Source organism: Mustelus asterias, chromosome 1, assembly GCF_964213995.1.
Source record: "Mustelus asterias chromosome 1, sMusAst1.hap1.1, whole genome shotgun sequence".
Taxonomy (NCBI): Eukaryota; Metazoa; Chordata; class Chondrichthyes; order Carcharhiniformes; family Triakidae; genus Mustelus; species Mustelus asterias.
Window position 1 is genome coordinate 189529452 of NC_135801.1, and position 26827 is coordinate 189556278.

A 26827-nucleotide genomic window follows, 5' to 3' on the forward strand; every position below is an offset into this window, starting at 1 on the left:
GGCCATTCGGCCCATTGAGATTGCATCAACAACAATCCCACACAGGTCCTATCCCCATAACCCCATGTAGGTACTCTGCTAATCCCCTTCGCACTAAGGGCCAATCAACCTAACCTGCACATCTTTGGAGTGTGGGAGGAAACTGGAGAACCCGGAGGAAACCCACGCAGACACGGGGAGAATGTGTAAACTCTACATAGATAGTGACCCGAGGCCAAATCGAACCGGGTCCTTGGAGCTGTGAGGCAGCAGTGCGAACCACTGTGCCACCGTGCTGCCCAAGTTGATGATGGTTATCCCATTGCTGTTTGTAGGAGCGGGCTGTGCACAATTTGCCTGCCACATTTCCTATATTATAATAGCACCTACAAAAGTATTCAGTGGCTGTAAAGAGTTTTGGGATGATGAATGCTCCATTTCGTCCTGCTACTTCCCTTGTTCCTTTGAGTTTTTAGAACAAGCCGACAACTTCCATGGCCATTTCCACTTGTAACAAACGACAAAATTGGTTGATTTGGATTTCAGAACTTAGAATCATAGAATCCCTACAGGGCAGAAGGAGGCCATTCGGCCCATTGAGTCTGCACTGACAACAATCAGACCCAGGCCCTATTCCCATAACCCTATATATTTACCCCACTAATCCCTCTAACCTACGCATTCCAGGACACTAAGCGGCAATTTAGCACGGCCAATGCACCTAACCCGCATATCTTTGGAGTGTGAGAGGAAACCGGAGCACCCTGAGGAAACCCACGCAGGCACGAGGAGAATGTGCAAACTCTACACAGACAGTGACCCAAGCCGGGAATTGAACCCAGGTTCCTGGAGCTGTGAGGCAGCACTGTGCCACCGTGCTGCCCAAAGAAAACAGAAAGAGATAATTCTCTGAGACAGGAAAGTGGAGTTGAGGCCATATCAGATCTTATTGATGGCAGGGTAGACTTGAAGGGCTGAATGGCCTATTCATGATTCTGCCTTTCTATGCTCTCTACATCCATATATTCATGTGTGTATGGGGGCTTTACAATATCACTACCCTTTGCAACAAAGGAAGTTGAAGCATTCAATAATCAAAAAACACTGGCATATCCTTCTTTCCATTGGTATATCCGACTAACTAACGTACGAAGTACAAATGTGCACTGGTACAGTCGCAGTTATATAACTGGACCATTAATCCAGGACCTTTCCCATCGGTGGAATCTTCCAGTCCTACCAATGGAAGCCCCTTACAGCAGGCTTCACCTGGAGCGGGAAACGCAAGCCACGCAGAATGCCATAGACGTTGGCGGATATTGCATTGCCGGCGATGTCCAATTTCAACTGGCCTCCACTGCCAGAAAAAATGCCCCAGGGTGTGGGGGAAGAGCGGGGTGGGGTCAGAAAATCCTGCCCTAAATTGATGTGCTGGTTGGTGGGGCAGCCATTCAGCACTCTGTTTCACACACACACACACCTTGGGAAACCAAATTGCATTTATATAGTCCTTTTAACATCATAATATGCCCTGAAATACATCACAGGAGCAATGGCCTGGTGCTATTATCGCTAGACTATTAATCCAGAAACTCAGCTTAATGTTCTAGGGACCCGGGTTCGAATCCCGCCATGGCAGGAGATTGAATTTCAGTTCCATAAAGCATATCTGGAATTAAGAATCTACTGATGACCGTGAAACCATTGTCGATTGTCGGAAAAACCCATCTGGTTCACTAATGTCCTTAGGAAATCTGCCGTCTTTACCTGGTCTAGCCTATGTGCGACTTCAGAGCCACAGCAATGTGGTTGACTCTCAACTGCCCTCGGGCAACTGTGCATCCAGTGCTGTATTGTTCTTTGTTCTTTGTTCGAAAAGATTGTTACCAGTTGTCGGTTTACCAGTAACAAAAGGGAAAACACTTAGGATAAGAATTGTGAAGGAGCTCAATAGAGAGGGCAGGGAAAATTGCTTCTACTTGTGGATGAGTCCATAAACAAGAAACATAAAGGGCTAAAATGTTGAGAGCCCCTGGAAATGGTTGACAGGATCACAAACAATAGGGATGGGCAATAAATGCTGGCCAGCCAGCCATGCCCATGTCCCACAAATTAATTTAAATAAAAACCTAAACTTGACATTGATCCACATAAAGAGAGATGTGGACAGGCGATCAAAGGCGAGGTCAATGAGTTAAGGATTTTAGGAGCGCTCCCTGAACATGTTATGACTTCCAGTTTTGTTTGGCCACCATTAAGCCGCCTGGGAGGTACAGATGAATGAATAAGTGAAAGAGCCTCGCCACACACGGTCCCTGATTATCTGCCTGACCTTAAACTCGCAATCAGGAAAACAACCCGAGAGAAAGGTGCCGGGCTGGAGAGACTGTTCCTTTGAAATAGCGATGAGCCTCTCATCCCCTTTGGTGTAAACTTTAATCAGCCAGCGGCTACATCAGTGGATTAGACTCAGGATTCCGCAATCCCCCAACCCCGCAATCCCTCGACTCCCAATTAATTTCAAATCACTTTGAGAGGGAATGAAAATGAAAAAGTGAACTGCAGGAAGGAGATGACTGTGGTTCAGGCTGCAAACCAGCAGCAGAACAGAAGCATGTCCGCGTGTGTCCTGGTTCATGTATCTGTCTGTGTACTTAAACAGGGCAGATGTACATGATGGCTATTTGTTTATGCATGTGTACCTGTTGTCTGAGGTCATTTCAGGTCATTCAAAACTCTTCTGGCCGTGTTTTCTACATCATAAAGACATGAAGGGATATGGGGATAATGCGGGCAAATGGTGTTGAGGTCAAAGATCAGCCATGATTTAATTCAATGGCAGAGCAGGCGCCAGGAGTCAAATGGCTGACTCCTCCTCCTTTTTTTTCATATTCATTTGTGGGACATGGGCGTCACTGACTGGCCAGCATTTATTGCACATCCCTAGTTGCCCGAGGGCAGTTGAGAGTCAACCACATTGCTGTGGCTCTGGAGTCACACGTAGGCCAGACCAGGTAAGGACGGCAGATTTCCTTCCCTAAAGGGTGTTAGTGAACCAGATGAGTTTTTCCAACAATCAAGAATGGTTTCATGATCACCAGTGGATTCTTAATTCCAGATATTTTTTATTGAATTCAAATTTCACCAGCCGCCGTGGTGGGATTCGAACCCGGGTCCCCAGAACATTAGCTGAGTTTCTGGGTTAATAGTCTGGTGATTATACCGCTTGGCCATCACCTCCCCCATTCCCTGTATTCCTGCTAATTCACACAGTACACTCGGGCCTTGCTGACCTACATTGACTCCTGGTCCAGCAACACAATGACTTTAAAATTTCCACCTGTAGTTCCAAATCCCTGTCTCTGTAATCCCCACCAACCACACAACTCCCTGAGATATCTGCACCCCTCTAAATTTGGCCCTGGAGCATCCCCCATTTTAATCATCCCACCATTGGTGGCGGTGTGCCTTCAGTAGCCTAGGCCCCAAACTCTGGAATTCTCTCCTGACACCTCTTCCCTCTCCCTACCCCATTTTCCTCCTTCACAATGCTCCTTAAAACCTAGCTCTTTGACCAAGCTTTTAGCCATCTGGGGCGGCACGGTAGCACAGTGGTTAGCACTGCTGCCTCACAGCACCAGGAAGCTAGGTTTGATTCCCGGCTTAGGTGACTGTCTGTGTGGAGTTTGCACATTCTTCCTGTGTCTCCATGCGGTTCCTCTGGGTGCTCCGGTTTCCTTCCATAGTCTGAAAGGTATCTGGTTAGGTGCATTGGCCATGCTAAATTCTCCCTTAGTGTGCCAAACAGGCACCGGAGTGTGGCAACGTGGGGATTTTCACAGTAACTTCATTGCAGTGTTAATGTAAGCCTACTTGTGACACTAATAAATAAACTTTTTAAAAAATCTTTATGGCTGGGCGTCATACTATGTTTTTACAATGTTTTCAGCGAAGTAGCTTGGGCCATTTTGTTGTGATAAAGGCCCTATCTAAGTTAAGCTGCTGTTGTTGCTGGACTGTCTATATCACTGCTTCTATCTTTGTTTGCCTGTCTCTCTATTTCTGTATATTTATCTCACTCCAACTCTGTATCTTCAGCCCGCAGGACACAGAGGAGCAGTTGTGTAGTCAGATACTGAAAAGGTGTGAAAAAAAGCAGGATAGTTGTGATGGGTGACTTCAACTTCCCCCATATTGACTGGGACTCCCTTATAACCAGGGGCTCGGATGGGGAGCAATTTGTTAGATGTGTCCAGGAGGGCTTTTTATACAGTATGTTGACAATCCATCCAGGGAGGGGGCCATACTAGACTTGGTATTGAGGAATGAGCAAGGCCAGGTGATCGATGTTTCAGTGGGCGAGTGTTTTGAGCTTAGCAATCATAATTCCATAAGATTTTGGGTAGACATGGATAAGGACAAGAGTGGCCTTCGGGTGAGGGTGCTTAACTGGGTGAGGGTCAATAACATCCAAGTGAGACAGGAACTGGGGAATGCGGATTGGGAGCGAATATTTGAGGGCTTTTAAAGGCCAGTAGATTGAAGTGCAGGTCCCCGCAAAAATGAAGGATAGAAATGGCAGGATTCAGGAACCATGGATGGCAAGGGAAATTGTAAGCTTAGTCAGACAGGGAAAGCAAGCGTATGATAGGTCTAGGCATCTAAAAACTGACGAAACACTTGAGCATAGTGAAAGCAGGAAGGTATTTAAACACGGAATTAGGAGGGCTGAAAGGGGCCATGAAATGTCTTTAGCAAACAGGGTCAAGGAGAATCCCAAAGCTTTTTATGCATATATTAGGAGCAAGAGATAGCAAGAGAAAGAGTAGGCTCACTCAAGGACAATGGAGGAAAGTTATACATGGAGTCACAGGAAGTGAGTGAGATCCTTAATGACTGCTTTGTATCAGTATTCACCAAGGAGAAGGAAAAAACGGATGTTGAGGTCAGGGATAAGTGTGCGAGCGCTCTAGAGAATTTCAATATATCGAAGGAGGAAGTGTTGGATATCCTAAGTTGCATTAAGGTAGACATGTTCCCCGGGCCTGATGTGGGAGGCAAGGGGAGAAATAGCTAGGGCCTTAACAGGTACCTTCCCATCCTCTTTGACCGCAGGTGAGGTTCCAGAGGACTGGAGAATAGCCAGTGCTGTTCCCTTCTTTAAGAAAGGAAACAGGGATAATCCAAGAAATTATAGGCCGGTGAGCTAGATGTCAGTGATGAGGAAGCTTTTGGAGAAGATACTGAGAGACAGGATATATGCACATTTGGAGGAAAATTGACTAGTTAGTGATAGGCAGCATTTTTGTATGGGAAAGGTCATGTCTTGCCAACTTGATTGAGTTTTTTGAAGAGGTGACAAAGGTAATTGATGAAGGAAGGGCTTTGTAAGTAGTTTATATGGACTTTAGTAAGGCACTTGACAAGATTCCACATGGCAGACTGGTACAAAAACTAAAGTCACATGGGATTCGGGGTGGGCTGGCTGGATGGATACAGAACTGGCTTGATCATAGAAGACAGAGAGTAGCGGTGGAAGGGTGTTTTTCAGAATGGAGACCTGTAGCTAGTGGTGTTCCTCAGGGATCAGTGTTGGCACCTCTGTTGTTTGTATAAATGATCTGGAGGAAAATGTGGGTGGTCTGATTAGTAAGTTTGCGGATGACACGAAGATTGGTGGAATTGCTGATAGTGTCGAGGATTGTCAGGGGATACAACAGAATATGGATAGATTGGAGACTTATGCACAGAAACGCCAGATGGACAAATTCAAAGTGATGCATTTTGGAGGATCAAATTTAGGTGTGAATTATACTGTAAATGGCAGAACCCTTAGGAACATTAACATACAGAGGGATCTGGGCGTGCAGGTCCACAGCTCCCTAGAAGTGGCAATACAGGTGGCCAAGGTGATTAAAAAGGCATATGGCATGCTTGCCTTCATCAGCCGGGGCATTGAGTACAAGAGTTGGCAAATCATGTTGCAGCTATATAAAACCTTGGTTAGGCCGCATTTGGAATATTGCATGCAGTTCTGGTCACCACACTATCAGGAGGACGTGGAAGTTTTGGAGAGAATGCAAACAAGGTTCACCAGGATGTAGCCTAGTCTCGATGGTGTTGGCTGTGAGGTGAGGTTGAATAAACTAGGATTGATTTCACTGGAAAGACAGAGGCTGAGGGGAGACCTGATAGAGGTCTACAAAATTATGAGAGGCATAGACAGGGTGGATAGTCAGAGGCTTTTTCCCAGGGCGGAAGAGACAATTACAAGGGGGCACAGGTTCAAGGTAAGAGGAGGAAAGTTTAAGGGAGATATGCAGGGGAAGTTCTTTTACACAGAGAGTGGCGGGTGCCTGGATCGTGCTGCCAGAGGAGGTGGTAGAAGCAGGCACATTAGCAACATTTAAGGGGCATCTCGATGGGTACATGAATAGGGAGGGAATAGAGGGATACGGACCGAGTAAGGGCAGAAGGATTTTTTTCAGTTTAGTTCAGGCATCATGATTGCCACAGGCTTGGAAGGCCGAAGGACCTGTTTCTGTGCTGTACTTTTCTTTGTTCTTTGTGTTCATCAGTATCTCTCTCTCTCTCTGTGTCTCCCGATCAATCTCTCCATCTACAAACATAGCCAAGAGCTCTAAACCCACAGGAAGACAGTGTTGCTGGGAGGCAGCAGTGCAGTGGTATTGTTGCTGGATTAGCGACTCAGGGTAATGCTCTGAGGGCCCAGGTTCAAACCCCATTGCAGCAGATGGTGGAAATTATTTTCAATAAAACATCTGTAGTTAAAAAGTCTAATGAAGACCATGAAACTATTGTCAATTATTGTAAAAACCAATCTGGTTCACTCTGGTCTTTTAGGGAAGGAAATCGGCCGTTCTTACCTGGTCTGGCCTACATGTGACTCCAGAGCCACAACAATGTGGTTGACTCTCAACTACCCTTGGGCAACTCGGGATGGGCAATAAATGCTGACCTGGCCAGTGATGCTCACATCCGAATTAAATAAACAAGGAGGACCTGTTTTTAAGTCTAATTGTTTCTTTTACAGGAGGTTCTGCTGAAACGAGCTGCTGACCTCGTCGAGGCCTTGTACGGGATGCCACACAACAACCAGGTGGGTGACAGCAGGGGATGGTTTGCCCATGGCAGCAACACCTGGCAGTAAATTACTCCCAATTTACTATTGGAGTAAAATCATACAATAGAACAGCACTGGAAGAAACATAGAAACTAGAAGCAAGAGTAGGCCATTCAGCCCTTCTAACCTGCTCCGCCATTCATTTTGATCATGGCTGATCATCAGATTCAATATCCTGATCCTCCCTTTCCCCCATATCCCTTGATCCCTTTAGCCCCAAGAGATATATCTAATTTCTTGAAATCACACAACAAGGATTACCTTAACAAATTGCTGCTAAGAATGTTCAGTTCAACTGAGCAGATAACACATCAATATAACTGGAAGACACTCAACTGAAAGCTCATAACATTACTCTACAACTGTAAGATCCTCATTAATGAACTCGTATGGTGGCACTTCCAGGTTCACTGGATCTGGGCCTTGCCTGATTCTGTGGTAGTGAATTCCACACATTCACCACCCTCTGGGTGAAGAACGTTTTCCTCACTTCAGTTCTAAAAGCTTTACCCCTTATCCTCAAGCTATGACCCGTAGTCATGGACTCCCCCACCATCCATTGAGAGCCATTGAGACTGCACGGGCCCTTTCAAAGGACAATCCAGATAGTGCTTATCCCTGCACTCTTTCCCAATACCACCGAGATCTTTTTTTTCTCCTTCAGGTATTTGTCCAATTTGGCTGCTGTTAAATCTGTATCCAAGCAGCGCATTCCAAATCCTAACTCATCCTGAAATCTGGAGAAAAGCAGCATGTTACTTTGACTGCCTTTACATTGCTGTTTGTGGGTGAAAGCATTGCTGCGTTTCCATTTTCTGAAGAGTTTTGATCGGTTAAACATACTAAAGATGTTCCCATATGTCGGAGTGGTGGGGTGGGAGACCAAAACTACAGGTCACAAATGCGAAGTAGGCACGAATAAATCTAATTGGGAATTCAGGAGAAACCTGCAGTTCATTCTTTGGGAGGGATTTTCCAACCGCCCTCGGCCCAAGTCCAGAAAATTATCTCCAAGGTCAACGGATCTTTTCATGGTCCGTGTCCTGCCCGCTACGATTCCCGTGGCGGGCGGGACGGGAAAATCCCACCCTTTGTATCCGTTATATTGACCCATTTAAGGTGGCACAGTGGTTAGCACTGCTGCCTCACAATGCCAGGGGCCTGGGTTCAATTATCGGTTTGGGTCACTGTCAGTGTGGAGTCTGCACGTTCTCCCAGTGTCTCAGTAAGTTTCCCCCGGGTGCTCCAGTTTCCTCCCACAGTCCAAAGATGTGTGGGTCAGGTGGATTGGCCATGCTAAATTGCCCCTTAGTGTCAGGGGGGTTAGTAGGGTAAATATGTGGGCTGAGGTGGGATTCTTGTTGGTGCAGGCTCGATGGGCCGAATGGCCTCCTTCTGCACTGTAGGGATTCTTTGATTTTATCATTTATGTTCAGTACTTTGTTTCTTCCCTAAGCAGACGAAAGAACATTGTACCAGCCAGTGGTGTGTTTGTTCATTAATAGCCTCCACAATCCTGCCAGGATTTATATCCTTTCACACTCTTCTGTACGCACCTGATTGGCCCATCCTGGGCAATACACCCAACCAATCCCGGATCTAAATTGAAAGGAGTTCAGAACAAAAAGAAACAAATGACCATCATAAACATCTCCATCACTTAACCCATTAATATCCTGTAATCACTCCTGGCACTAAGTCAAGGATTGTCATTTGACCTAACTCCCAAGTGCTTTCTGTTTTGGTCAAAGCAGTAAAATGGGTTCACTTTACAAGTTCCAATATCGAACTCATTGAGTCAGAGAGGTATATAGCACAGGAAAAGGCTATTCAGCCCATCACATTTGCGCCGGTCAAAGACAAACCACCCAACTATTCTAATCCCATTTCCCAGCACTTGGCCCGTAGCCTTGGGTGTCTTGGCATTGCAAGTGCGCATCTAAATACTTCTTCAATGTTATGAGGGTCTCTGTCTTTCAGGCAGTGAGTTCCAGACTCCCAGCACCATCTGGGTGAAAAGGTATTTCCTCACATCCCCAATAAACCTCCTGCCCCTTACCGTAAACCTATGCCCCCTGGTCATTGATCCCTCCACCAAGGGGAAACGTTTCTTCCTCTCTATCTATACCTCTCATAATTTTATGCATCTCAATCATGCCCCCGCCTGCCACCCCCCCCGCCCCCATCCCAAGAAAAACAACCCCGCTCAATCTAAACTCTCTTCATAACTAAAACTCTCCTGCCCAGATAACATCCTGGTAAATACCTCTGCACCCTTTCAAATACTATAACATTGATTTATTAGTGTCACAAGTAGGCTTACATTAACACTGCAATGAAGTCACTGTGAAAATCCCCGAGTCACCACACTCCAGCGCCTGTTCGGGTACACTGAGGGAGAAGTTAGCATGGCCAGTGCAGCTAACCAGCATGTCTTCTGGACTGTAGGAGGAAACCGGAGCACCTGGAGAAAACCCACATAGATGCGGAGAGAGCGTGCAGACTCTGCACAGACAGTGACCCAAGCTGAGAATTGAACCTGGGTCCCTGACACTGTGAGGCAACAGTGCTAACCACTGTGCCACCGTGCCGCCCATAACATCTCTCCTATAATGTGGATTTAGCTAGGGTAAATGCATGGGGTTAGGAGGATAGGACCTGGGTGGGATTGTGGTTGTTGCAGATTCGATGGGCTGAATGGCCTCCTTCTGCACTGTGTGATTCTATGATTCCAGAACTGCACACAATACTCTCGCTGTGGCCTAACCAATGTTAGTATAATAGATCCTCCTCTTTCAGATATTTAATGGGTGATTGGGTGCTTCTAGAAATGTTCCACCTTTGTTAAACCTCGTACCGTTTGTTTATTTCCCGGCACCTCAGGAGATTATCCTGAAGCGAGCGGCAGATATTGCGGAAGCTCTGTACAGTGTCCCACGGAGCCACAACCAGCTTCCATCCCTAGCCAACACACCGGGCCACTCGGGGATGATGGGAGTGAACTCCTTTAGCAGCCAGCTGGCAGTCAACGTCTCGGAGACATCACAAGCCAACGATCAAGGTTTGTACCACTGGTTCGTTCTTCTTTTCTTCCGGTTGAGGGTGAAAGCAAGGTGAATGGTCAAGGCTCAAAGTTCACGAGACAAGTCAGAGTTGGAAGTGATGGAGAGGAAATGAGGGAAGTCAAAAAATGAAAAGTGAGGCCAACAAATCTGGGCTTGTAAATGAGGATGGAGGGATGGAGTAGACAACATTCCCACCATTCTGCTTCCATGCAAAGCTGCCCTCAATTGCAATTTGATTTGATTTATTATTATCCACATGTATTAGTCTGCAGTGAAAAGTTGTTTCAACAACTTCAGGTAATTAGCTCTACCCCACCTCGACCCCTTTATTTTCATTCTATTTTATTTAATTTTTTACAGTTCTCTACTTTTTATTTCTTTATTGTCTTTCTTCATTTTTCTTCTGCCTCCCCCACTCTTTCCCCCTCCTTTATCCCCCTTCCCTTACCTTTTCTCCCCCTTTTCTAAATTTTACCTCTGTCTCATTCATTACCCCCCCATCTTCCAACATCTTCATCTGTCACACTTTACCCTTTCATTTTAGCTTCTCTGCCGTTTGGCCATTCACACCCTTTATTCTCTCTGTGGACAGCCATTAGCAGTCTTTTTCCCTGGTTTCTGTGGCTATGACTCATCTTTCATTCCCTCACCCTGCAGTATAAACATCTCCCACTTTCTATGCCTTTTAGCTTTGACAAAGGGTCATCTGGACTCGAAACGTCAGCTCTTCTCTCTCCTTACAGATGCTGCCAAACCTGCTGAGATTTTCCAGCATTTTCTCTTTTGGTGAAAAGTATTGTTTCTTGCGTGCTATACAGACAAAGCGTACCATTCATAGAGAGGGAGACGAGTGAGTGCAGAATGTAGTGTTACAGTCATAGCTGGGGTGCAGAGAAAAATCAACTTAATACAAGTTAGGTCCACTCAAAAGTCTGATAGCCGCAGGGAAGAAGCTGTTCTTAAGACCATAAGACCATAAGAAACAGAATTAGGCCACTCGGCCCATCGAGTCTGCTCCACCATTCGATCATGGCTGATTTTTTTTTCTCATCACCATTCTCCTGCCTTTTCCCCATAATCCCTGATCCCTTTATTAATCAAGAAACTACCTATATCTGTCTTAAAGACACTCAATGACCTCCACAGCCTTCTGCGGCAAAGAGTTCCACAGATTCACCACTCTCTGGCTGAAGAAATTCCTTCTTATCTCTGTTTTAAAGGATCATCTCTTTAGCCTGAGGTTGTGCCCTCTGGTTCCAGTTCTTGAGTCGGTTGGTACGTGATCTCAGACTTTTGTATCTTTTTCTCGACAGAAGAAGGTGGAAGAGAGAATGTCCGGGGTGTGTGGGGTCCTTGATTATGCTGGCTGCTTTTCTGAGGCAGCGGGAAGTGTAGACAGAGTCAATGGATGGGAGGCTGGTTTGCGTGTGGGACTGTAACCCATGCTGCAGCCAATGAGAAAAAATGTTTATCGTTCCTGATTAGCTGGAATGCCTGAACTTGTTGGATGAGCGTGCCACGCAGGTCTCTGACCCCAAGGCACATCTGTCCCTGGGAGATTCTGGAACTGACCTTCCCCCACCATAGTTGTCTTGTTCAACTCTGTAGCATAGAAGGCTGAGGGGTGATCTTATAGAGGTCTATAAAATAATGAGGGGCATAGGTCAGCTAGATAGTCAATATCTTTTCCCAAAGGTAGGGGAGTCTAAAACTAGAGGCCATAGGTTTAAGGTGAGGGGGGAGAGATACAAAAGGGTCCAGAGGGGCAATTCTTTCACACAGAGGGTGGTGAGTGTCTGGAACAAGCTGCCAGAGGTAGTAGAGGCGGGTACAATTTTGTCTTTTAAAAAGTGTTTAGATAGTTACATGGGTAAGATGTGTATAGAGGGATATGGGCCAAATGCGGGCAATTGGGACTAGCTTAGGTGTTTAAAAAAAAAAGGGCGGCATGGACAAGTTGGGCCAAAGGGCCTGTTTGCATGCTGTAAACCTCTACGACTCTATGACTCTAAAACTCAGTGAATCATTTGATTGAAAGTAAATACCATTTTCCAAACTCCATTTTGGTCCCTAACAATCCTCTTTGCAGGGTTTCATCACCACTTCGGGCTTAGGACCCCACAAGTATCGCCCCCATCTGGCTAGCCTTTTTTTGATCCATTCTTGGGACATGGGCATCGCTGGCTGGCCAGCATTTATTGATGTGGAGATGCCGGCGTTGGACTGGGGTAAACACAGTAAGAAGTTTAACAACACCAGGTTAAAGTCCAACAGGTTTATTTATCAAGACATTGATGCTCTCTCCACTCACATTGTTTTGTTTCTTAAAGACTTGATTAGTTGTAAGTATTCGCATTCCAACCATTATTCATGTAAATTAAGTCTGTGTCTTTATATGCTCTGTTTGTGAACAGAATTCCCACTCACCTGAAGAAGGGGCTTGCAGCTCCGAAAGCTTGTGTGGCTTTTGCTACCAAATAAACCTGTTGGACTTTAACATGGTGTTGTTAAACTTCTTACAGCATTTATTGCCCATCCTTAGTTGGCTGAGGGCAGTTGAGAGTCAACCACATTGCTGTGACTCTAGAGTCACATATAGACCAGACCAGGTAAGGACGGCAGATTTCCTTCCCTAAAGGACATTAGTGAACCAGATGGGTTTTTCCGGCAATCGGCAATGGTTTGATGGTCATCATTGGATTCGTAATTCCAGATTTTTTTTATTATTTAATTCAAATTCTGCCATCTGCCATGGTTGGATTCGAACCCACGTCCCCAGAACATTATCCTGGGTTTCTGGATTGCTAGTCCACTGACAAAACCACCACACCACCGCTTCTAAACTCTGGATTGATTTCTAGAGGTCACATCGTATGATAACTGCTCTCCTGGCCAAACATTCCAGCTGGGACCCGTCTTTAGGGAAGGAAATCTGACATCCTTACCCAGCCTGGCCTTCATGTGACTCCAGATCCACAACAATGTGATTGAATCTTGAAATGGCCTCGCAAATCATTCAGTTCAAGGGCAATTAGGAATGGGTAACAAATGCTGGCCTTTGACTAAATAAAACAAATAACCTTGGGATGGGAAGCGATAGCCTGCTTGCTCAGAGGCGAAAGGAACAGCCACTGAACCACAGTTTTAATGGATAAGGATAAATGACAGAGAGTGAAATGTGGGTATGGGCTTCTAGCCTGAGGTTTTCACAGATCACGGGCAGCAGGGTGGCACAGTGATTAGCACTGCTACCTCACAGGAACCTAGGTTCAATTCCAGTCTCGGATGACTGTCTGTGCAGGGTTTGCACGTTCTCCCCATGTCTGCGTGGGTTTCCTCCCAAAGACGAAAGATGTGCAGGTTAGGATGTTTGGCCATGCTAAATTGCCCCTTAGTGTCAGGGGGATTAGTAGGGTAGATACTTGGGGTTAAGGGGATAGGGTTTGTGTGGGATTGTGGGATCGGTGCAGGCTCGATGGGCCGAGTGGCCTTCTTCTGCACTGCAGGGATTCTAGATTCTATGAACAGTGCAATAGCCAGAGTGTGTTTCATATTATCTGTAGATCTCTGACTAACATCACCTTTCCGTTTATATTTCTATCACTGCCTGCCCCCGAAAGAGAATGTAATGGAAAAATAAAGCGTGATTACTCTGGCCCGAGACCTCTCGCCACTACTCCTCAGGTTTTGTATTTGACACATCTCAAAGGGGAAAGAGAGAAATCTCTCTTTGAGACGAGGTAACAGAAATAAATTGGAACAATTTGTGTCATCACCAATTGGGCCAAATGCCATTTTGATAGATAACAGAGAAACGTGCCATTGCTATGGTCTCCTCTTATTGCATGGTCACTTGAGCCTCTCCAGACTTAATATGCTGTGCCTGTGGTGCTGCTGGAGTCCAGGGGCTGCAGGCACGGATCCCAGGCGGTCTCAGACATCAGAGTGCCTCTTAAAAGATCCCCTCCGCTTCTCAGCAGCCACCCTGCTGATTGCAGGGTGCGTGCTCTCGTAACTGTGGCCAATTAAAGGACCGCGGGAGGTCTGAGCTGGATCAACCGAGGCCTTAATCGAGAAGCTGTGTCCTCACAGATGCCACGTGCAATCAGAGAGAGAGAGAGACGGGGGGGGGGGAGGAGAGAGAAAGAGACAGAGAGGAAACTCACTTTTCTATCTCAATCAGCAGGCCTAGCAAGGCCTGAGGCTGGTGGTAGTTAAGAGGGCCGTATCCCCAGGCCCCAGGCACAGCTGTGACTGACCCTCCCCCAGCTTTGGCCCCTCCTCACACCGCTCGTACGTGGCTGCTTTGTTGAACTTGTTTGGAAAGAAATGCCATTTAAAATTTAACCTTTGAGTTGAGTTTGCCGCCCCTCCTTTTACCGCCTCCATCCCTGCCGTGAAGGGGTTAACTATTGCTGGGGCGGGTTCTGGCTCCACAAGTAGTGACCCCTGATGGCTCTTGGGCCTGGCCACAGTTCACGGCAGCGGTTGATCAGTAAGGCAAGGACATTTCGCAACCAAGATAAGTTATAAATTATTACAGCTTAGAATCAGGCCATTCAGCCCAACAGCTCCATGCTGGTGTTTATGCATTAGTGTCATGAGTAGGCTTACATTAACACTGCAATGAAGTTACTGTGAAAATGCCATAGTCGCCACACTCTGGTGCCTGTTCGGCTCCACTGAGGGAGAATTTCCATAGCCAATGCACCTAACCAGCACGTCTTTCAGACTGTGGGAGGAAACCGGAGCACCCGGAGGAAACCCGCGCAGACACGGGGAGAACGTGCAGATTCTGCACAAACAGTGACTCAAGCTGGGAATCGAACCCGGGTCCCCAGCGCTGTAAGGCAGCAGTGCTAACCACTGTGCCACCATGTGAATGTTCAAGTTCTTTATCAGATCAATCCTTCTGACTTCTGTTTTCTGGACAAAAGAGTAACATTGATATCTTTCCCTGTTCTGTGCACCTTGCTTCCAGCTTCCCAGGACTTGTTGTAATCTCTGTATGTGTATTTTGAGTGAATCCAAATCATTATGCGGGGCTCCACCGAGAGAATTTCACTATCATTCGAGTGAATGTCAGATGCAAAGTGACCCCAGACTAATGATGCACCCTGCAATAAAGAGGATCACACCATTAAACAAATTGTTGGAGAACACTGTCACATCCCATTATCTGAAAGTTTCATTTGCATTTACGTTGCATAATGCACCAACAACTATTCCCTGCTCAGCTCTGCCAGATATCCAGTACTTTTAGGGTGGATGGAGAGAGACTTTTTCCCAGGGTTGAAGTGTCAATTACAAGGTTTTTTTATAGTTTGGTTAAGGCATCGTGATCGGCACAGACTTGGAGGGCTGAAGGGCCTGTTCCTGTACTGTACTGTTCTTGTTTTTTGTTCTTTACTCTGTGTAACTCACTCCCAGGTATCTATTACTCTCCATGTAACTCACTCCCAGATATCTATTACTCTGTGTAATTCACTCCCAGGTATCGATTATTCTGTGTAACCCACTTCCAGGTATCCATTGGAACAGCATCTCATCTTCTGGAGTAGGCACGTTACAACCTTCCGGTCTCAACATCGAGTTAAACAACTTCAGATGATTAGCTTTACCTCACCTCGACCCCTTTGTTTTCATTTTATTTATTCTTTTACTGTTCTCTACCTTTTATTTCTTTATTGTTTTTCTTTATTTTTCTTTTCCCCCTCACCTGATGAAGGAGCAGCGCTCTGAAAGCTCGTGATTCCAAATAAACCTGCTGGATTTTAACCTGGTGTTGTGAGACTTTTTACTAAATGTGGTAGAAGCAGAAATCCTCGTTGCATTTACAACATAGTTGGATTTGCACTGGAAGTGCCAAGGATGGAACTAGGTTGGATGAATCATTTTCAGCTGGCATTGACATAATGGGCAGAATGGCCTCCTTCTATCTTGTGTATTGTATGTTTCTATGTCTTTCTCCATGCAGGTTACTCCCGCAATACCAACAGCGTCTCCCCTCGGGGCTACGTGACAAGCTCAACCCCCCAACAGTCCAGCTACAACACTAGCAGTATGAACGGATACGGGAACGCCGGAATGACCAATTTGGGAATACCCGGCTCTCCGAGCTTCCTGAATGGTTCGACTGCCAACTCTCCTTATGCCAGTAAGTTGCACAAAGCTGTGCAGGTGATCTTCGAGGTGGCAAGACCAAATTAATCAGAGACGGGATTGGGGCATGAGGACAGGGAGGTAAACGTTTGACTGCGGGGGGGTGGGGGGGGAGGGTGGTGGGGGGGGCGGGGGGGGGGGGCGGAGGGTGTCAATGATGTGAGATGGGTGATATCAAGGGGGATGCCTATTAAATGCCTCTCTCCCGATTACTGGAAACCGGGCGAGATTCCAGAACCTCCCAGCCACGGATTTCCTGTCGGCTGGAGGTGGCACATTGTTTGCCAGTGGTGGGATTCTCTGATCCTTCCGTTGTCAATGGGAATTCCCATTGATGCCACCTTGCGCCGGCAGGAAACCCACGGGCAGGGGTGCGCTGCCAACGGGACCAGAGAATCTCACCGGGGTGAACGGCTGGAGAATTCCGGCCCAAGAGTGAAACATTTGACACGAACTTGATCCAATTCACAATCTTGTCCGATGTCAAAATTGCCCAGATTCCCAGTCCCCTAGTGACAGTGTGGCACTAATTGTGAGAGTATTATTGCCTGTGCCAATGCATAGCAACCATTTTAATCCCATGTTGAGCCATTGCCGTTATGCTTTTGATTATTCATGATTTCCCCATTGCTCACACCAGCATTCTCCATCCACTTTGTCCCTTCACTCCAACCCCGATACCCCTTCATCGAGAAGGCAAAGGCAAATAGATAGAACATAGAACAGTACAGCACAGGAACAGACCCTTCGGCCCACGATGTTGTGCCAAACATTAAACTAATCCCTTCTGCCTGCCCTTGGTCCGTATCCCTTTATTCCTTGCATATTAATGTGTTTATCTAAAAGCCCCTTAAACACCCCTATCGTATCTGCCTGCACCACCACCCCTGGCAGCGCGTTCCAGACACCAACCACTCTCTGTGTAAAAAACCTACCCCTCACATCTCCTTTGACCTTTCGTGGAGTGCAGACCGGAACCGGATTTCATAGACTTTGTGAGTTGGGCCTTGTGTATTTTTGAGCACAGTTTACTTCCCCTCCTTTCCCGAGTTCACCAGCTCATTACGGGGGGGGTTGGGAGTGGGAACCATTCCACCTCTCAGACCTCAGGGACCTGGATGCTGTCAGTGGCCATTTACCCTTGCACTGGGATTTTCCCCATCTTCTTAACAGTGAGCCATGTGTTAGAGTGCCAATCAGAAATAATTGATGCCAGTCCACAGCTGAAGCTAAACCAGGCTGGGAGCGTTGGCACATGGTTCAACTGTGCTTAGCATCTCTGTCCACCACCGTCCCCTCCCCCGCCCCCTCCCCCCGCTGTCTTCTCCTCATCTGTGGGCCTATACTAGCCAGTCACCCTATAGCAATCATGAGCGCGGGAGAGAAGCCTTGATGTGATTTTTCACTCGCTAGTTAGCCTAGGGCCTGCTGGGCATGGCAGCCACATCATGACAATGCTCAGCTAGGTTACAGTCAGCCAGCTCAGGAGGAAGTGTGGATCTAACCTCGGACTGTCCTGATGATTCGGTACAACACAATACCAAACATGCCATCGTGAAGGTTTTACATGACCCAGTTGATCAACTGTTTGAATAACCTACCTGCCCTGGCCAGGGAAAACTATGGAAAAGTGATAGCCAAATTTCATCAAGGTTCCATTTCCCCAACATATCCGCAGGCCAGAGTGTTAGGGACCAGATCAGAAACTCCAAGATACATTATGGAGTTAACCTAGACCCCATTTTATTTTCTGATTTTGGCATTAGTGCGAGCATGAGGTGTTTCACTCCAGGTATGATTCGATTGACCCACTAGGAAGCTTTTCTTAAAACAAACTTTATTTAACAACACAGTTAAAATGTAACAAAAATAATTAGCAAATCTTTTACCAATTGAAATACTTAAACATGACAAGATATAATTCTTAACAGCTAGCTAACTCTATATTCCAATTTAAGCAATATCTCCACAGACACAAACCCCTCTTCAGAATCAGTTGGCACAAAAACATATAGGCTTCCAGCCTTTTAACCCTTCTGGACAGAGATACAGAAAGACACTTGTTTCTAACTCCCGTACAACAGCCTCCGGAGAAAGATCTACCTTCAAAACAGCAGAACGTCAGAGAAAGAGACCTTTTTTGGCAGGTTCCAGTCTCCAATCACCAGAGAGAGAAAGAAACAAAGAGCGACTTCTCTCTAAAGGTCCCAAGCAGCAACTGAGCTTGTGTCACTCTGTGAGCTGAGCCGTGGCCAGTCACATAACTTTCCTGTCAATCAACCTAATAAAACCCTACTCTGAAAAACCCCAGGGGAGAACACAAAAATAACAACACTACATTAACTCAGATTAAAACAAACATTCCAGCATTTAGGGTCAATTATGCTTCTACAGAATCAATATGTAGGCTGCGGTTATAGATAAGGCGGCATCAATAAATAGAAACTGACTGCTAAAAAACATCCTGCACAAGAAACATGACACAAATACAGTTCTTAAAGCACAGTATCATCGCAAAAGGTACAGAAGTAATGACAGGGCAATAAAGACTCTCAATATGAGTATATAAAATCCTTGTCTTCATTGGTCAAACAATAGAGAACAAAAGCAAGGAAGCTATGCTAAGCCCTCATTAATCATTGGCTAGACCTCAGCTGGACTATTGTGGTGAATTCTGAGCATGACATTTTACAATTCTGTTAAGGCCTTGGAGAGGATTCGGGTGAGATTGACTATTATGGTCCCAGGTGTGAAGGACTTCAGTTATGCGGAGAGACTGGAGAAGCTGGGATCGTTCTCCTTAGAGCTGAGAAGGTCAAGCAGAGATTTAGATAAAAACTTAAAAAAGATAAGAAATGATAAGGCGACAGGCAAAGACCAAGGGAAGTGAGTAGTCTATTCAAAGAAAAGACATAATGGGCCAAATAGTCTCTTTCAGTGATAATGTACAGAAATAACGGCGAGTTTGTTTTAGAAATTGAAACTGCTTCTTAAGTAAATAAATCTATGCTAGATTAAATTAAAAGCAAATTACTGCGGATCCTGGAATCTGAAACCAAAAGAGAAAATGCTGGAAAATCTCAGCAGGTCTGGCAGCATCTGTAAGGAGAGAAAAGAGCTGACGTTTCGAGTCCAGATGACCCTTTGTCAAAGCTCAAAGCTTTGATGACCCGATGTCAAAGCTCAAAGCTTTGACGAGTCATCTGGACTTGAAACATCAGCTCTTTTCTCTCTTTACAGATGCTGCCAGACCTGCTGAGATTTTCCAGCATTTTCTCTTTTCGTTTCTGTGCTAGATTAATTTACGATAATAAAATGGAAAGTTCTGGAAAAGCCCGGCAGGTCTGGCAGCATCTGTGGAGGGAGAAGCAGAGTTAATGGGCAGAAATTACCCAAAGAATGAATAAGGGCATGATCTTACCGTCTCGCTGGCCAATCAGCGTGACGAGCCGGGATGATAGTACGAGAGGACAAAAATCTGATTTGTGCCTGTGCTATGCAAGCAGGGGGGGGGGGGGGGGGAGGGGGGGGGGCGTCCTATGGAGCGGGGCATTCTGGGGTGAGTCATGGCGGGAGGTCCCTCATGGCCCGATGTCAGCGACCCGTGTTGGTGCAGGGCGGGGGGACAATGTCGCTGATGATGGGGGGGGGTCGGGTGGGGGTATGGTTCGACATCCGCAGGGGGAGGTGGGGGATGTGAACTCTGCAGAAGGGTTGGCGATGGGGGTGGGAGGGAGGGAACTCTGCCGGGGAGGTGATCGGCGGGGGGTGGGGGATCAGTGTTGGCGATGTCCGTGTGGTGTGCAAGCAGGAGGAGATCTCCCAGTTCACTGGTCAGCTCAGGCTCCCCACCCCTCCTGCTGGCGAGAATTGCATCCTGGGTTTTTTTTTGCACTATGCGCCATAAGATTGCATTTTCAAATTCACCCAAAAAACAAGCCTGGAACTCTCCCATTTTCTCGCTCATTCAGCACTTAGAATTTTAATCATCAGATCGTGTCCTTAGAAACATTTAGGGAGAATTCAGGCCACAGTGTCATTTCGGGCAAGAACACTGGTGTGATTCACGCCGGCAGGTTGGCACTGCCAGGCTGGCAATGCCAGATGGACAATGCCCATGTCCTTGACCACTGGGGACTTCAATGGCCTCCAAGCGCCCCCTCCCCCCCCACCTCCCCCACCCCAGTGTGGCCATCAGCCCTGGGTCTCCATGAATGGAGACCAGTTGTGATCCTCACCAGGTTCTCGCTGTGCCCTAGGGTAGGAAAATCCCGGGAGCAGGGAAGATCCGGCGTCGAACGGACTCAGCATATTTAAATGCTCATTAGGTCCGCACTTACTGAGTGGGAACCAGATTATGCCCGGGGGCAGTGGGTGGGTAGGTACCAGTGAGGTTTGGCACCAGTGCAGAACGTGCCAAACCACTCACCCATGATTCCCTGGTCCCGCTCAGCTCCAACGCATTCTGCGCCAGGTGCAATGGAGCCAGAAAATCACGGCCAACATTTTGCGTCCATGTGAATCTTCTTTCGAACTCCGAAGATGGGTCATATTCAACTCAAAAGGCTGGGTGGGATTTTCCGGTCGTGCTCAGCCCCAATGCCGGAAAATTCCACCCAAAGTCAACGGACCTTTGCATAGTCCGTGTCCCGCCCACTATGATTCCCGTGGCGGGCGGAACGGTAAAATTCCGGTCGTTAATTCTGTTTCGTTCACCACAGGGGATGCCAGACCTGCCGAGTTTTTTCTAGAACTTTCCGTTTTTATTGATCTGCTGAATTCATCCTGCTTGATGCGCTGAATGACATTTTCTCAACTTCCGTATGTCATAGAGTCATAGAGGTTTACAGCATGGAAACAGGCCCTTCGGCCCAACTTGTCCATGCTGCCCAGTTTTTACCATGAAGATAGTCCCAATTGCCCGCATTTGGCCCATATTCCTCTACACTCATCTTATTCATGTAACTGTCGAAATGCTTTCTAAAAGACAAAATTGTACCCGCCTCGACTACTATCTCTGGCAGCTTGTTCCAGACACTCACCACCCTCTGTGTGAAAAAATTGCCCCTATGGACCCTTTTGTATCTCTCCCCTCTCACCTTAAACCTATGCCCTCTAGTTTTAGACTCCCCTACCTTTGGGAAAAGATGTTGACTATCTACCTTGTCTATGCCCCTCATTATTTTATAGAACTCTATAAGATCACCCCTAAGCCCCCTATGTTCCAGAGAAAAAAGTCCCAGTCTATCCAGCTTCTCCTTCTAACTCAAATCATCAAGTCCCAGTAACATCCTAGCAAATCTTTTCTGCGCTTTATTTAGTTTAATAATATCCTTTCTATAATAGGGTGAAACCAATTCCCTATCTAAGGAGGTTGAATCTCTTGTGAAGAGGAAGAAGGAGAATTGCCGTTGACTCTTGTTAAGTTCACACGTAAGGTGGATGCATTGTGTGGAACATTAAGCACAGGAGGAGGCCATTCAGCCCCTCAGGCTTTCTCCCTAACCACAACCCCAATCTTAACCCTAACCTTTGGGTCTACATTCTTATCTACTATTGCTTAAAAAAAGTCCAGCAATCTCAGTCTTCGAAGCTCTGATTCAATTCCAGCACCCACAGTGTTTTGGGAGGAGAAGATTCCAATTTCCAATGTCCTTTATGTAAATTAATACTTGTTGATCTCTCTCTTAAATGGACTAACATCCATTTTGAAATGTTCGTGATTTCTCTCCATCTCCCTAAATAAACCCTTTGAACATTTTAAAAGAGCTCGACTGGACCACCCTTCAATCCTGTGAAAACACAAGAATATAAACCAAATTTACATAACCTGTCCGTATAATTTAACTCCAATGCACTACAGGGTTTCCTCCGGGTGCTCCGGTTTCCTCCCACACTCCAAAGATGTGCAGGTTAGGTGGATTGGCCAAGCTAAATTGTCAGAAGGCTTCGCAGGGTAAATACATGGGGTTACGGGGATAGGGTCTGAGTGGGATTGATGTCGGTGCAGGCTCGATGGGCCGAGTGGCCTTCTTCTGCACTGTAGGGATTCTATGATACTGCTCCCGCTCCAAGGTCAACTTATTTCCTTCCTGATGAGTAAAACCCCCCCAGGACTTATCACAGTGCTCCAACTGGATGGAATTTGAGGGGTGGATGAATGGAGAGGGGAAAGTGGGGGCAGGGAGGGAGAGAAACTTTGCTTAGAGTCGCCTGAGGCAATCTGCAACTTAGCCTCCCTTAACCACAATGAATGCTAACGTGTATTCCCTTCGTATCTGTCTTCTGTTTCAGTCGTGCCGTCCAGCCCACCTATGACGGCACCCTCCATCACCCTCTCTTCCAATGGTAACACTACCCCAGGCATTTTCTCATTCTCTCCTGTCAATATGATCTCTGCAGTGAAACAGAAGAGCGCCTTTGCCCCTGTCGTTAGGCCTCAGGCCTCTCCGCCCCCTACCTGCACCGGCTCCAATGGGAACAACCTGCAAGGTGAGCTAAAGCTGCCACATTCAATGGTACTGCTTCTTTATTTTAAGTTTACACTTAAAGGGCTTTCTTTTCCTTTTTTTTGTTGGCAGTTATTTCAGGCAAGTGAAGCCACAAGGTGGGGGAGAAGGGGGGACCGCAATGCTGGGCGTGAAAGGTCAGAGATCAGCTTGTGGGTTAGTAGGCCGCACTTGAGCCCTGTAGTGACATGTTCCTATTAGGACTGTGGGTAAGAGCAGCTCAACTTGCTGGATGTAGGTGACTCACTTGGAGAATGTCTGCGCACTATACGGGAGGAGTTATTACAGTGCAGGATTTTCACAAGGATTGTAGAAAAGCAGCCTCAGAAAAGATGTGATTCAGGTCACATCCTTGCGTCTACTGGGAGGTTTTGAAAAGCAAAGGACTTTTTATAGTTTCAATGTCAGATCTTGCCTCAAGGGTGCCTGCCTCTTACAGTCTCCCACCCCACCATGTCCCATGATTACCCTGGATTTTGCTTCATTCCTCTCTGCTCCTGAAGGTGCTGAGTCTTGCTCAGATTCACCCAAAACCTCATGTGTAAACCTGAAGAGGGAGTGTCGTCAGGAGCCCATTGGGACCATTGCAAATGACAAAATTGCATAGACCAGTCACTTAACAGAACTTTAAACTTGTTGCTGAAAAGAGAAACATGCTACCGAATCTTTTCACCTTGGGCTCATCAGGACAATCGCAAGAATACCAAACTTCAAACGGTTGCAATAGTTTATACATTCTCCATGGCAACACTTCAGCCAATGGGAGTCGACTTGCCAACCAATCAGCACCCTTTTCTTGTGTGGCAGAAATTGCTGTGATCATTTGAAATTAAGCATTCTTGTGTTTGCCCTGCTGAACACAAGACAAAAAGTTCGGGAGCATGCCTGTCGAGACTGTACACCGCAGAAGCAGGCCCTTCAACTTAATCAATCCATGCAGCATTTTCCACAACAGTGCTACACACAATGGTGGTAACATTGGCAAGGCCACGATTACTGCCCATTGTTACTCGCCCTGACAGGATAATGGGAATCGTGAACTAGCAATTACAACTGAATGGCTTTCCTATAAAGGTCATTAAGGTTCGATTTGGTAACCATAGAATCCCGACAGTGCAGAAGGAGGCCATTCAGCTCATCGGGTCTGGACTGACTCTCTGACAGAGTCTCTTACTCAGGCCCTCTCCTCCGCCCAAACCCTGTAACTCCACACATTTTCCATGGCCAATCTCGCTAACCCGCACATCTTCAGACTGTGGGAGGAAACCGGAGCACCCGGAGGAGACCCATGCACACACAGGGTAAACATGCCAGCTCCACACAGACAGCCAACCGAGGCCGGAATTTGAACTTGGGTCCCCGGTGCTGTGAGGCAGCAGTTGCGCCACCGTTCTTCCCAAATGTAAATGTCGTCCCAGAGGACCATAGGCTGCTCTCCCCTTTGAGAGCTGACTGGTGGCAATTTTGACCTGAGGATCATCACACCTCAGGCGAGGGGCAAGGTTGAGAAGGGGAATCTAAGCAGGTACGGGAATTGAACCCACACTTTGGCTTCACTCTGCATCACGAACTCACTGTCCAGTCAACTGGGCTAAACCGGCCTCCATAATACAGGATTGGAGTCACATGGGGCCTGCATCCACAAGATTGGCACATTTCCTTTCTTACTAAGCAATGAGTTCAAGATAACAAATGGCTCAGTTTTTAAAAAAATCTCCACATCTTCCCTTTTTTGGCACTTGTATTAAATCTGTTTCCTCTGGTTACTGACCTTCATGGCAGCGGGAACAATTTATCCTGTTTTAATCGACCAAAGCCGCTCATGATTTTGAACACCTCCATCCTTAACCTCTGATCTAATGAGAGCAATCCCAGCATTGTTAGTGTCTCCACATACCTCAGGCCCCTCACCCCCAGTATCCTACCCTGGTAAATCTCCCCTCCAATGTCTTCACAGAGTGTGGTGCCTGAAATTGAACACAATATACTCCAGCTGAGGGGTAAAATGTGATTTAGAAAATCTTTTTAACTTGCTTGCTTTTATACTCCATTCATAAAGCCAAGGATAGAACGTGTTTTTTTCTTTAACAGCCTTCTCCACTTGTTACACTGTCTTCAATAGAACAAAGAACAAAGAAATGTACATCACAGGAACAGGCCCTTCCGCCCTCCAAGCCCGTGCCCATCATGATGCACTAACTAAACTTAAAAAAAACCATCTGCCCTTACTCAGTCTGTATCTCTCTATTCCCTCCCCATTCATGTACCCATCCAGATGCCTCTTAAATGTTGTTAATGTGCTGCTTCCACCACCTCCTCTGGCCGCGCGTTCCAGGCACCCACCACTCTCTGCGTGAAAAACTTCCCCCGCACATCTCCCTTAAACCTTTCCCCCTCACCTTAAACCTGTGCCCCCTTATGATTGACACTTTCACCTTGGGTAAAAGTCTCTGACTATCCCCGAATAGTTGGTGCACACACCGGGCCAGGTCTCTCTGTTCCTGCACCCTCTTTGAGATTGTAGAACATAAGAACATAAGAAATAGGAGCAGGAGTAGGCCATCTAGCCCCTCAAGCCGGCTCCGCCATTCAATAAGATCATGGCTGATCTGATAGTGGGTTCAGTTCCACTTACCCCCCGCTCCCCATCACCCTTAATTCCCTTAATGGTTAAAAACCTATCTATCTGTGACTTAAACACATTTAACGAGGTAGCCTCGACTGCTTCATTGGGCAGAGAATTCCAAAGATTCACTACCCTTTGGGAGAAGAAGTTCCTCCTCAACTCTGTTCTAAATTGACTCCCCCGTATTGTGAGGCTCTGCCCCCTAGTTCTTGTTTCCATTGTAAGTGGAAATAACGTCGCTGTTTCTACCCTGTCTAGCTCCTTCATTATCTTATATGTCTCTATAAGATCTCCCCTCAACCTTCTAAACTCCAATGAGTACAGGCCCAGTTTGCTCAATCTCTCCTCATAAGCTAACCCCCTCATCTCCGGAATCAACCTGGTGAACCTTCTCTGTACCCGCTCCAAAGCTAATATATCCTTTCTTAAATAAGGGGACCAAAATTGTACACAGTACTCGAGGTGCGGCCTCACCAGTACCCTGTACAGTTGCAGCATGAAACCTGTTAGTACATTGTACCTGTTAGTTGTTTTTTCCTTTCCTCATTCTTCCTATCAAAACGCATTCACACTTCTGGCTCAGGAAAGTGGTTTGATTTTAAGGCAGTCATAGAATCCTACAGTGCAGAAGGAGGCCACCCGGCCCATCGAGTCCGCACTGACCACAATCCCACCCAGGCCCTATCCCCATAACCCCATGCAGTTACACTAGCTAGTCCCCCTGACACTAAGGAGCAATTTGCATGGCCAATCCACCTAACCCGCGCATCTTTGGACTGTGGGAGGAAACTGGAGCACCCGGAGGAAACCCACACAGGCATGGGGAGAAAGTGCAAACTCCACACAGACAGTGACCCGAGGCCAGAATTGAACCCGGGTCCCTGACACTGTGAGGCAGCAGTGCTAACCATTGTGCCAGTAGGGGAACTATAACAAAGGGACTGGAATTTCCTTCATATTGAGCAACGAAACAAAGTTCCTCTCATTCAGAGAATCATAGAATCCCGACAGGAGGAGGCCGTTCAGCTCATCGAGTCTGCACCGACCACAATCCCACCCAGACCCGATTCCCGTAACCCCACATATTTACCCTGCTAATTCCCCTGACACTAGGGTTAACTTAGCATGGCCTAACCCAGACATCTTTGGACTGTGAGAGGAAACCGGAGCACCCGGAGGAAACCCACGCAGACACGGGGAGAACGTGCAGACTCCACACAGACAGTGACCCAAGCTGGGAATTGAACCCGGGTCCCTGGCACTGTGAGGCAGCAGTGCTAACCACCGTGCCACCGTGCCGCCCCTCATTTTCAGACGATTAGCTCTACCCCACCTCGACCCC

At 46.8% G+C, this 26827-nt stretch overlaps 1 protein-coding gene across 2 annotated transcripts in view; it reads left to right on the plus strand.

Moving 5' to 3' along the window:
* The window catches only part of LOC144500844 (transcription factor COE3-like), a 174934-nt gene that overhangs the window by 136215 nt on the left and 11892 nt on the right, over nt 1-26827 (plus strand). For both annotated transcript variants that reach the window (XM_078224323.1, XM_078224330.1), the window contains exons 6-9: nt 7034-7099; nt 10007-10184; nt 16166-16345; nt 22645-22842. In XM_078224323.1, coding sequence (XP_078080449.1) covers nt 7034-7099; nt 10007-10184; nt 16166-16345; nt 22645-22842 — 622 coding nt within the window. The remainder of the gene's footprint in view (nt 1-7033; nt 7100-10006; nt 10185-16165; nt 16346-22644; nt 22843-26827) is intronic.